At 37.4% G+C, this 12,930-nt stretch overlaps 2 protein-coding genes across 4 annotated transcripts in view; one reads left to right on the top strand and one right to left on the bottom strand.

The window, feature by feature from the left end:
- Positions 1-8,128, top strand: part of HBP1 (HMG-box transcription factor 1) — a 28,879-nt gene extending 20,751 nt beyond the window's left edge. For all 3 annotated transcript variants that reach the window (XM_056118163.1, XM_056118164.1, XM_056118165.1), the window contains exons 8-11: positions 504-648; positions 3,839-4,156; positions 5,781-5,922; positions 7,012-8,128. In XM_056118163.1, the coding sequence (XP_055974138.1) occupies positions 504-648; positions 3,839-4,156; positions 5,781-5,922; positions 7,012-7,029 (623 nt within the window). In that variant the 3' untranslated portion in view covers positions 7,030-8,128. The remainder of the gene's footprint in view (positions 1-503; positions 649-3,838; positions 4,157-5,780; positions 5,923-7,011) is intronic.
- A 178-nt stretch (positions 8,129-8,306) lies between these two features.
- COG5 (component of oligomeric golgi complex 5) overlaps positions 8,307-12,930 on the bottom strand; it is a 238,304-nt gene continuing 233,680 nt past the window's right edge. Inside the window, exon 22 of the mRNA XM_056118161.1 lies at positions 8,307-9,116. Within this exon, the coding sequence (XP_055974136.1) occupies positions 9,002-9,116 (115 nt within the window). The 3' untranslated portion in view covers positions 8,307-9,001. The remainder of the gene's footprint in view (positions 9,117-12,930) is intronic.

Genomic DNA, 12,930 nt, shown 5'->3' with positions numbered 1-12,930 from the left:
CCACTATCTTGTAGACTGGTAGGCATACAGGTTGATTGAATCTATAGATTACTAAATGCTTCATTAGAATTATGGTGGGCTGTGCATTAAAATACATGGCCAGTTGATCCTGAACAATGCGTATTTGAACTGCTTCGTCCATTTACACACAGATTTAGGGATTCCTTATTCATAGTTACAGCCAACTGCAGGTATTGGTTTGCTAAACTTTTATGTGTGGAACTACATATATTGAAGACTGACAATGAGTTATTCGGGGATTTTCAACCAACTCAGGCAGTGGGTTTCCCTAATGCTCAGTTGTCAAGGGTTACCTGTACTTGTTTTATGGCAAAGATACCTGACTTGTGTTAAAAAATCTCTTGGAATTTAATTTAAGTAACAACGTTTTAAGTCTCAGAACATTACATAATCTTAAGTCGAAGAACTATTATATAATGTTAAATAATAGATTGCTTCCTGTCCATCCCCATCCTTTATGCAACTTTTTCATTCAACTTTAGGTTGGTCATCTTTTTATCCAAGCTTGACTGTGGTGCAGCATGGCATTCCATGTTGTGAAATTCATATTGGTGATGTATGCCTACCTCCTGGACACCCCGATGCCATTAATTTTGACGATTCAGGTGTTTTTGATACATTTAAAAGGTAATAGATGATTTTTTTTTCTGTTAAAGTATTCCCTTAATCTCCTTGAAGATTGTGAAGTCAAATATTTAGGAAGTAACACATTTAAAGATTTGACAATTATAAAATTGTTTAGTTAAGTAAAAATGTGCTTGACTGGGAAAAAAATTTGTTAATTTATAAGTAAATAGTTCATTAGGAGATTTACAAAAAGTACTTATATAGTGTGTCTATAAAGAACATTAAGATTAGGATAGGGATAAATATTATATGGGCAATTAAATAATTAAGCTTTGATAGTCAACATAAAATTGTTTTATCTGTTTTAACCAACTCACAAGTCTCTTAATAGCATTTTTTATAGCAATCTTTATTTCTGTGCAATAATTCATTCTAACCAAGGGAATTACCTGGTTAACAAAAATAGGGGAAAAAATGACATCTAGAAAGATTTAAAGACGAAATGATTTTTCTTGAAACCATCTTGCTTGTGCCAGTGGTAGAGTAGGACATAAACAAATGTGCTATATAAGAAGGAAGACCGAATAGTTCAAATTGTTTACAATTTTACTAGTTTTAGGACCTCAAGTCCCATATCCCTAGAAGCTCTTTAAGTACTATGCAAACTGAAATTGTTGGTCACTTTACTCTTAGAAGTTGTTTCCCAAAAAGTCTAGCTGTATTGAGAATTTTAAGACTCATTCTTTAAGGTAGTTGTCAAACTCATAGGCATTCAGTAGGAGGTTCTCTCAGGAGATCATATAAATTAAACTTTAGTAAAATTAAGGCTTTAGATAAATTTGGTGGGGGGAAAGGGCTTCTCAGCAGTGCTTAGAAGACTCGGGCCACTTCCAGAAATATTTGGCATGACTGCACAAGCCCCACAGTTTGATACTTGGGCCCAGAGATGTGGGGAATCAGATTAAGGGCCTCTGCATGCAAACCATATGCTCTAACCCTTTGAGCTATCTCTCCAGTCCTGGAGGTCTAACAAAAGGTTAGTTGAGCTGTTTAAAAAAATAAATAAATAAAAAGCAGCTAGCACAGCACCTAGAGTAAGCCCAATAAACATCTGAATATTGAAATCTAAGTTATTATATTTTCCATATACACTGAAAAACTGTTGTAGTATGAGAAGACAGTTAAGGTCTGGTACTAAAGTACTAGAATGTAGATCAGCGATACTAATGTTTTGGTGAGAATATAAACACGGTTTTTGAAAGATGAATGAATTTTTATCTTTTAATGCTGAATGTCAGTAATTCCATTGTCTGTATGTATATCCTAAGGAGTGAATTTTTTTTAAAAGACACCTGCTAGGTGACATGTAAATAAGCTCTTATCTGTGTTGTTCAGATAGTACAATGTGGAAACTATAAATATCCATTAACATAATTTGTGATGTAATCATGCAGTGGGATTTTTTTTTTTGCTGTGGGAAATAAATTCTAGCTGTGTATTATTTTGATAAAATGTTAAATAAAAATTATAAATGAATTTTATGGAATCAGGTGTTTTTTGGATATACAGTTACTGAAATGACTAGTTACAGTCACTGTCACTGTCCTCCCATTCATCAATTTGCTCGAGCGGGCCCAGTAACGTTTCCATTTTGAGACTTGTTGATACTGTGTTTGGCATATCAAATACGTCACAGGTAGCTTGTCAGGCTTTGCCATGCGGGTGAGATACTCTCAGTGACTTGCTGGGCTCTCTGAGAGGGGCAGAGGAATCAAAAACTTGGGTCGGCCATGTTGGCTGCATGCAAGGTAAACACCCTACCCGATGTGCTATCGCTCCAGCCCTAGTTACAGTATAGTATATAATTTTTATTTAGTACATACAGTACACATTACACACTTATGCCAGAGGGTTCAAGACTTACCTCTAAGTTGATGATTCACTAACTCACCACTAGTCCTTCCCAGCAGAGTCAGCCTTGCTTAAGTTCATCTGCCGTGAGTTTTGACAATGTAAATGAATTGTAATCTACTACAGAAGCTTGTTAACAGACATCAAAAAACTAGTGAATTCAGGAATTAACTCCTCGCAGTGCTCAGGGGACCATGTAGGGTGCCTGGGATTGAACTTGTGTCGGCCGTATGCAAAACTACTGCCTTATCCAGTATATTATCATCCAGCCCCACAAAATTCCTAATTTTGTTATTCATAATGATGCATACCTGAAAATTACACAGTGCTGTAGGGTAATGTTATTTTAATACAATACTTGAAAATAAAAATCAGTGAATTGTGGATAGCTGGTTAGGTGCTCTCTGCCTAGAATTTACCAAACTGAATTGGAAAGCAGGTATTCAGTATAAAACTGTTCCTTCATATAATAGAGAGGCTTGTTAAGAAGATGAGTTAATACACTTGTTTCCATGCCTAAATAAACCGAATATACAATAAACAATACTACCTTTCCCGATCAGTGTGGTGTTCACTTTGCATTTTTTATTTGGTTATACTTTTATTAGACCCTCAATAAATGACCCAGATCACAATGAATTAAGTTCTCTTAGCTGCATTTAATAGCTTTTGAAGTATTTTGCCTGATACATGCTTGTCACTTGAGTTTTCATAAGTCTTGTGAATTTATAATCTGAGCTATTGGAGGCTAAAAGTATTTTTTTTAAGTTTGCATTCTCTGTAGCATTGTTCATTGATTTGCTCGAGCAAGGCACCAGTTACGTCTCCATTGTGAGATTTCTTGTTACAGTTTTTGGCATATCGAATACGCCATGGGAAACTTGCCAGGCTCTGTTATGCAAGTGGGATACTCTTGGTAGCTTGCCGGGCTCTCCGAGAGGGATGTAGGAATCGAACCTGGGTAGTCTGAGTGCAGGGCAAACACCCTACCCGCTGTGCTATTGCTCCAGCCCTGCATTCTCTGTAGTTACTTAAAATCTACAGTTTTTACATACAGAAACTTAGGTCTAAAAAGCAATTATGAATAGCAAAGTTGTTAAAGTACTGTTGGTAGGCTTCCAATCAGATATATATTAAGGGTGTTTTAAAGTGGTTTGAGGGCCTTGGATGTGGCACAGTGGCAAAGTGAGTACCTTGCAGTTGAGGAGACCGAGGTTCAATCCCTGACACTGCATGCACGCATTCATGTGTGCACATGTGCAAACACACGCACACATCCTTCATTTTACAATTACTCTTAAAATGAATTAAAACCATAAAATATATACATTTTTTTTAGCTATGACTTCACGCCTATGGATTCTTCTGCAGTCTATGTGCTAAGTAGTATGGCTCGACAGCGTCGTGCATCTTTGTCTTGTGGAGGATCTGGTGGTCAAGACTTTGCAAGATCTGGATTCAGTAAAAACTGTGGCTCACCTGGATCGTCACAGCTCTCTTCCAATTCTTTGTATGCTAAAGCTGTCAAAAACCACAGCTCAGGGACTGTGAGTGCCACTTCTCCTAACAAGTGCAAAAGACCAATGAATGCCTTCATGCTTTTTGCCAAAAAATACAGAGTTGAATACACTCAGATGTATCCAGGGAAAGATAACAGGTAAAAAAAAAGAAAAAGAAATTAGATAATTCTGATTAGAATAGAAATATAACACTTAAGTTTAGTTTATAGTGACTGGTATACTTAAGTAACGTAATTATTTTAAGTAATTCTTTATATTTTCTTACGTTGACTTTCAGAAGTTTTAAGTGGAATTTTGAGGGTCATATGTAATTATTTTATAATAGTTAAAAGACATGATATTTAAGTGATGTTACAAATTCGCCTATTAGAGGGTGTAACAGTGGAACATGGTTCTACCTTTATAGGAAGGCTAGGTAGAAAAAAAGACTAGTTCTTGTATAAATCTCAAAAGATTCACCTTGTATCTGTGTTGAGCCATGGAATGTATTGGCATTGGCAGTTTGTAATAACAGATTTCTCACAGTACTAAACTTAAGAGGTGTCCTTCATGGAACATAGGAATAAAAATTAACTCTTCTTTCTTACTTTGCCTACATCTTTACCCTGTCTTTTAGTTTACTGTAACTCACTCTCTAAAACCAACTTCTCCATGTATTAAAGTTGTCTTCCAATCTTCTGACAAAGCTGTCATTGACTTTACCCAGATAGTGAGAAAAGTGAAATGATTTTCTACTCTCAGTTTTGAATGGAATGTTTCTTAGCTTAATTTTTAAGCATTTACATTTTAAAAAGAGAAGCTTCCTCTACAGTCTGCATCTTTGATTTGGAAATTGGTACATATGTAAATATTTTGTCAGTAACTTTAACTCACTAAAAAAATGGCTTTTGCTTTAATAAAGGATGTACAGTGCTAAATTACGTAAACTAATTGGATAAGTAAATTTAATTTCTTTTGACGCAGTAAAGCTTCTGTGGTTACTGTTCCTCTAAAAGCGCAGATTCCTACAAGTCATTATAAAGGCACACCTAATGTAGTCTACTCCAGAATTTTTTTTTACATGAGCATCACCAGTGGTTAAAGTCTTCATAGAAGGAAAATGGTACTATTTCATATGCATTAGATGAGCTTTAAAATGTGTGACTAGACTGACTTACATAAATAGGAAATAGTCTCAGATTTCAATCATGATGTATCTGTTTGACTTACTCTCCTTTGAGTTTATCTCATTTTAGTAAGTGATAAGTAGAAAGAGTATCTAAGGTTTATTTGGTGGTGTCCTTCGATATAAATGCCAAGGTATTAATTTCTACTACATTTTCACTATGTTTGAATGCAAAGTGACTTTTATCAGTTATCCAAAGAGCTTTGAAGAAGATAAAGCGTTAACTTTTAATGCAAGGCGAATGAATACTTCATGCTGCTAATACTAACATGTCTGCCTTAATATTGGTAATTAAAACCATTTCTTTAAAATACTATCTGTAAAACTAAACTGTGTAGAACATTTTTTAGCCATTTTAGATGTCCTTTTAATAGTTGGAAATATTGGCACAATTCACTTATTCCACTGAGATTAACGATGAAAAGAACATGTGACTTTACTGGAAATGGTCTATAGCTATGACCTTTTTCTTGCTCTATGTTGCACAAGATTTTTGTCCTTTTTTCTTTTTACATTTTTTTCCTGGAAACAGCATTTGACATGAGTTTAATAAAAAGCTTTGCCTTTATCACTGTGGAAAATAATTTGTTTTACAGAGCCATAAGTGTGATCCTTGGTGATAGGTGGAAGAAAATGAAGAATGAAGAGAGAAGGATGTATACATTAGAAGCAAAAGCTTTGGCTGAAGAACAAAAACGTTTAAATCCTGACTGTTGGAAAAGGAAAAGAACGAATTCAGTATGTTTCAGCTAGTAGATGCTCACAATCATCTTGATTTATCTCCCAAATAATACTGGCATGTTGGGATAACAACCTTCCAAAGGTTGCAGTGATGCTTTTCTCACTGTTTAAATGTTTCAAAGTCTAATGATTTAATGCCACATAAGGCAAACTGCCGTTATCATTAAGCATGATTTATTTATTTTTAAACAGAAGGTAGAGATCTCAGGTGTGCTTAAGGAAGAAGTTTGCTCAGAAATAACTTGTATAATAAGATTGGAATGTAGTATTTCTTGTTAGATTGAAGATGGGTGTTAATAACTTACTATTCAGGAGAAATACTTTCTAATTTTGAGGTGGTTATGTTTCATAAGTCATAACTTCTCAGTAGCTAAAAGAATGGTATTGTTAGCAGATTGAGCTTTATAAGGGTTTCTGTCATTTTCACAAAATGTTCTAGATTGAATACCTCAAGGAGGAGAATAAGCGGTCCAGGAAGACTAATGAACAACTTTGTACCATCTTGGTTATATTTAATTCTAAGAACGTTCTTATCACTACGTTAGGCATTTATAGATAACATTCTATCGTGTGATAGAATGGAATTTGAACTATCACTACTTGGCAGCAGAGCTTTGATCCTTTATGTAATAATACCTGTACTCTGTGTAAATGGCTGCCATGCAGATCACAGTTTCTTAACATTTTCAAGAACTTAAAGAAGTAGTTGAAGTCAGATTCCAGTAACAGAGGAAAGCTAAACTAGATGTTTAAGGGTTTTTTAAAAGTTCCGTCCGAGATGGCAGTAGTTTCCCCAGATCTATCCCCCCCCCATTTTCATCTAGTGTATGTTTCACAAAGTGGGGTGTGTCCCACGACCCAGGTGTACTATAATGACCAGGGAGGGTGTGTTAGCCTGATTTTTTTTAACCTGATATACAATAAGTTTGGAAACATGATCTAGTCCATCTCATCTATAAAGCTTGTATATTTTTGAGGCATCAGATATAAGCAGACTTATAAATGATACTTGGATATCTTAGCTTTCATTATATAGAATAGCACAGTAATTCGTAAAAATTCACTGTTCTCATTTTCTCTCCACAGGGCTCACAACAACATTAAGCTGGGATACGTAAGTTCTTGAGTCTGCATTTGTGTAAACATTGACTGTTGATGGAAAGACTTACGAAGATTGAGATCTCTAGTGTGACCTGAATTTGTGTGACCATAAGATACTGATAGCATTGTGTCTTGAAATGATTTAATAATACGAGTGAGGATTTGCTTTTTCCATTAGAGCAATTAAGTAAGCTAAAACTATCAACATTGTAAACCAAATTGCCTTATTTCTCTTCCAAACTTCATATATGTCTATCAGGTAATATAGGCTTGAAAATTGATATCCTGTGGTGCTAAAGTATAGTAGAAAGAGAAGAGACGTGTATACATGTTTTATTTTAAATTGTACAAAAGGGGACTTAAAAATATGTAACTGCTGTTTATACATGGCTCCTTACTGCTTATTAATCTGTATTGTACACCCAATGGAATGAAACAAGCTGGGAGTTGGCCTTGCCTTGAGCAACTTCCACATGGCTCAGCATCTGTGCCAAACACGGGAGCTCCTGGTCTGGCCAGTGCCAAGAGGCTACCAGAACATGTGGCAGGTGGACCTTGTTAGTGTCCCCAGCTCAGAGCCACCTGCTGCAGTTTCCATGAGCATGCTGAGTTTTATGCACCAGGTGGCAGCACAAACCCATCATTTCCAGTGGAATCCTCGCTCAGGCCAAGCTGATGGTAGTTAATAGCGTTGGGATATAGTCACTGTAATGGTGCTATTAACAGTTGACACCATTGTATTTTTTAACGTTGTGTTCTATATCTCCTCAGCCACGTATCTTAAATATCTTATTTTGTCATCATATCTTTACGGTGGGGGCAGACTTTGCACTTATTGCAGTGCAACACTTGCACTTTACTTTCCTCCAACTGTCTAACATTAGAGCAAATACATTGGCAATACAGCTGCTTTTGCTCTGAGCTACAATCATGGCTTTTCATGTTATTTACCAAGTGGTGTTTCTGGTTAGGAATCACAGCTGTAAAATTGATTTCAGTTCATTACACTTCATGATGTTGCCCCTAAATTTTGCACACTATATTCTTGTATATTATTTCAAATAAAATGGAAAGGAAAAAATTAAATTTTGTTTATCTCTTACTTCTGATTGATCTTGAGTGGACTTTATGAGACATCCAAACAACAGGTTCAGGACCTAGAAAATACATTAGAGTCGCAAGTGGGGTTTTTAAATAGCAAATTAAAAATGAAAAGACAAGGAGCTTGATTATTTTATAGCCCTAAAGGTTTGCTTTAATAAAATGGCACACAAGAAGTGTCAAAGTCTTGTTTCTTTTATTTAAACTGACATATTTAGACATTTAACAATTAGCTTTGAGAGATGCAGTTATTCCGAAACATTTCTGCACATTGGAACGCACTTGGGAATATTTTTTAAAAAATATATGTGCATGAGAAACCATTATTAATAGCACAATAAACCACAAAATATCAAAAATTAAAAAAATTAACCTAGCTCCTCCCACCCTGAACATATTGCAAGTTGGACATCAGGATTTACTAGGCTTCTGCAGATAATTCTAATATGAGGCTACATTTGGAAATTTCTGTGTTAAAATTACTTCAGCTGGGAAGAGGAAGGCTGTTTGGAGAAGGGTACTTATAACTGATCATATTCCATAATTAGCCAGTGATGCTCACTATGGGCATATACTACAGAAGGAACCCATCATGTGATGAAAAAGAAATTTTAGCTGGCCTTATAGAGGAGTCTGAGATAAAATATTTGGATGTTTTTCTGGAAAAACGCGGTTCCTGGAGGTGATGGCAGTGAATCAACTTTATATCTGCTTAAGGCAAACAAACTAGAGGTAAACAAAAACATTAATAGGAAATACAGAAAAATTACATTCTTAAAATCATAGGTATCAGCTGTCTTAGAGTATGTATTTAGTTTAACCATCAGCCCTGAACAGTTGAAACAAAATGGTGATTAACAAATACTTCCCATTATTACTGAAAAGCAGCCATAGCTCTTTGAAGCAGTTGAACCATTATGGGGTAAACTGGTGCAAATTCTTTGCCGTCTCTACTTTTCACCAACTGAACATATGCTTCCAGGGATCCTCTGAAAACCGAATAAAAAAAAAGTCAACAAATTTTTTGTAAACAAAATAAAATCGCTTCTGGGATGCGAAATACACAAAAGAAACCCATTCCTGGAACCCACATACCCACTTTGACCAGCTCAGTGTAACGGCCTTCATTTAAAGCGCTTGGTACTGTAATGTGTGAAACTATAAACGTTTCAGTCTGCATTGTGCTTGGGGCTCTGATCACAAAAATCTGAGCCCTTTAAAATCGCTGCTTCCCCTTCCCTCCCTTCCTCACTTCCTCCAGCATGTGCTGACATGCAGCGCTCACAAGGGGGCGCCCTGCACCGCGGGAAGGAATGCTGGGGCGGGGGTGCCTTTGGCACACACTGTGACACTAGCAGATGGAATACGAACAACCAACCCACAACAAAATAATGCTCATGTGGGCCCTGGGTTTGGACAAATGATAGAATAACAAAGCAGTCTTAATTTAGTAAGAGTATGTGTGGTACTGGTCAGTTTGCATGGATTGGATACAGTCAGCACTCTGCCCAGTGGCTAAAGCCAACCCATTTCTTTTTGGAGATTGTGATAGCTGGGAAAAACCCATTTTCATGGCAGTGAAGAACAAATGGCTTCAAAGTATGACTTGAATATTATCTTGTCTTCTATGGCCCTTTATGGAAAATTATGGCCCTTTATGCGAATCCCTGAACTAGATGATCTTGAGTGTTCATTGTTAGTGAAGCTGACGTTTATAAATTTCAAGTAATCAAATTTTTGTCACAGACTTTAACTAGGTTAAGAGATCTAGTTTCTTTAAGATTCACACTGTGATGGAGCATTTCTATAAGGATGCAAGTTAATACCGTTACAGCTCACATACTCAGTTTTAAGTCCCATCTAATATGAAATTCTTAATGTTTTTTTTTTTCTCCCAAACACTGAAAATATTAGTCCTGGATCAGGATTGTTCACTATTTTTAACTGTAACTGTGGGGATACACTTTCTTGATACACTGCCCATTGCTTAGGTAAGTCATCTTCTTCAGGACCTGATCTTCTGATTCTTCTAACTTGTGTTCAGAACACCATCTAATTTCTTCCAGGAGCCCCCTCAAATGTGTAATGTTTTATACCTAGGTGAAGCAGTGCAAACTGGTTTTCATGTGATGGTGTGTGAATGAGGATTTGTCAACAGTAATAGATAGTCCATTCTAGTGGAGAAGGTCTCTGGAATAGCTCTCTTAACATCTCAAATTTGACAGAACCAAACCTGCTCTAAAAAGTTTATCAAAACAGAAAAAAAAAACAAAACAACTTGGGACTAGGGAGACAGTACAGCAGGTAAGGTGGCTTCCCTTGCATGTAGCTGACCAAGATTCGATCTGCAGCATCACATAACGGTCCTCTAAGCACTTCCAAAAGTCAACCCTGTAGGTAAGGCCCCCTAACCCCCCCCAACTCAAAAAAAAGGAACCTAGAAAACACTTTGTTAATGTTCTGCTCACCTCTCATTTTTAACAAACCATTCTAATTGGTCTCCAGATCCTATGAATTTATCTTGCTTGTTCCCACTTCCGGACAAAGTGTGGGGACAGTTTCTTGGTGCTAATCTGTGCTCTAGCCTCCTGATGCTGTCTCTGCCAGACCTGGTAGGGCCCACATTTCCTTTTCCTATTAGAAACCCAATACCAGCCTTACCATTAATGCCCCAACCCTGTCTGTTACTGGGAGGCTCTACACAATTCACTATGGCCTAAAACCTCACTAGTTTCAAATCATTTCTCTTGCTTGTGTTACTAAGTGATGTGCAGAGCGGCTTCACCCCATCTGTGATTCACTGTAATCTCAGTGCCCACGTAAGGGGGAGAGATCAGGGGGTGTTTGTGTGAATAACACTGAAAGAAAAATCTCTGCCTATCACAGTAGGGCTGCAAAAAGGGGCTGTTACTCTTAACACACTTTAGTATCTGTTGAGACACACTCTTAGGACTTTGTTCCTATTTTTTCCTAATGCTTAGCTGCCCTTCTTTGCTCTCAGTGAGCACTCGGGATCAGTTCAGTGCCTGCCTCTTCCTAAGGAAGCTTCTCATAATTTGAGGCAGCTCAAAACGACGTCAGGGGCTAGAGAAACAGTACAGGGCCTTGCATGTGGCCAATTTCAGGGGATTTCTGGCACAGTATATGGTCTAAACCTTGTTGGGAGTGGTCCCTGAGCACAGAGCAAAGTCCTGACTGAGCACCACTGGCTGTGGTCCCCAAAACAAAACCAAAAGAACTGAAACTGCCTTGGTGACATGAACTTGTGGAAAGGTCTATGACTTCTGGTTTTTATTTTTGGTTTTGGGGCCATAACTGGTGGTGCTCAGGATTTACTGCTAACTCTGCTCTCAGGGATAACTCCTTGCAGGGCTCAGGGGACCATCTGGGATGCCAGTTTTGAACTCAGGTGGGCATCATGCAAGGCAAGCACCCTGTACATTGTACTGTCTCTCCAGCCCTGGTCTATGACTCCTGCACCTACAGTCTTGACTTAGCAGGAGCCCAATACTTGAGGATCCCTGAAAGCGGCCCCATGTGCTTAGGCACCATCAGATGGGCTTAGCCACTGGGTCAGGCTCCGTTCCACTTCCTAGTGGTACAATCTGGACTATATTTTGAGCCTACTCATCATCTGCAAAAATGGGAAGGCAAACTACAAGATACTGTTAAAGGGGTGTACAGTGAGGCACCTGGCTCTCCCCCAGGTATACAATTATGTGCCCACCCAACCTTCCTAGTGGCCACAGCTTTTCCATGTACTTGAGCAAGTTGCTGATATTTCTACCAGGGCATAATCATATGATCTATTTATTAGCAAGTTTCCTGGCGGCCCTTTGGTTCACAGGATAACCTCTCGACCTGCTTAACAAATGCATGATGAGTTACTTAAAATGAAAAACGACTGACACAAGACAGAAATGCAGAGATAAGGCCAAAATGCAGAAGCAAGTCAATAAAGGAGAAACATGATCGATGGGATACACACAAAAGCAGAGTATGTGTGGGGAATTTAATGCTCTAAGAGAAAAGTGTTTAGTTCATGTTAGAGCTGAACCTTAAACTATTTATGGGAAAAAAATGCTGCTTTTGGTAATCCTTTTCCATTGCTAAGGTATCCTGAGCAACTGCCCCACTTGCAAAATATCACTCCTGTAGATTTCATACATAGTAGAAAACTCCCCAACAGTCTCCACTGTCTTTGAGGTAATGGGGAATATATGTATCTTAGCATCTTAAGAATTAGTGCAGATTCATAGAAACCAGAAAGGTTCAATAGTGGACATCCATTATAATAATAAATGAATAAAAGTCAACTTAGCAGTTTCATCTGCATTCAAAAGGCTAACATTATATAAATTATACAATATAGAGAAGGAAATTCAGAAATGATGTGGTTAGACGTTTTTGATATATGTCAAAAACACCGTCAGAACTTGGGGGAGAGGGGAACCAGATTAAAGCTGCCCACCCACATAAAATAGAGCAAGATTTTTAAGCACTTATTAAATTATTTCATTTGCTTGAGCAAAACATCAGCTTTCTTGGAAGTCAGGCTGAGCATTATGTAAGAGCCTCAACTCTGGTTTGCACCCAAAATAAGCAGAGTATTGAAGTTACCCTTATAGGGAAAAATCAGTATGAAGACTGTGCAAACAACTAGTAGAGAGATGGCAAGTAATGTGGCAATAAAGTGATATCATGTTTAATGTGACAGAAGCTCAGGGAAAAGGATGTTTTTCTGGAGTACAAAACAGATTTTTTTTCAGGCCAAATTCTTGACTGTGCTTAGTACCAAAGCAC

Source organism: Sorex fumeus, unplaced genomic scaffold (assembly GCF_029834395.1).
Source record: "Sorex fumeus unplaced genomic scaffold, SorFum_2.1 ptg000037l, whole genome shotgun sequence".
Taxonomy (NCBI): Eukaryota; Metazoa; Chordata; class Mammalia; order Eulipotyphla; family Soricidae; genus Sorex; species Sorex fumeus.
The sequence above is the reverse complement of the archived record's forward strand: the minus strand, read 5'-3'. Positions and strand labels throughout refer to the sequence as shown.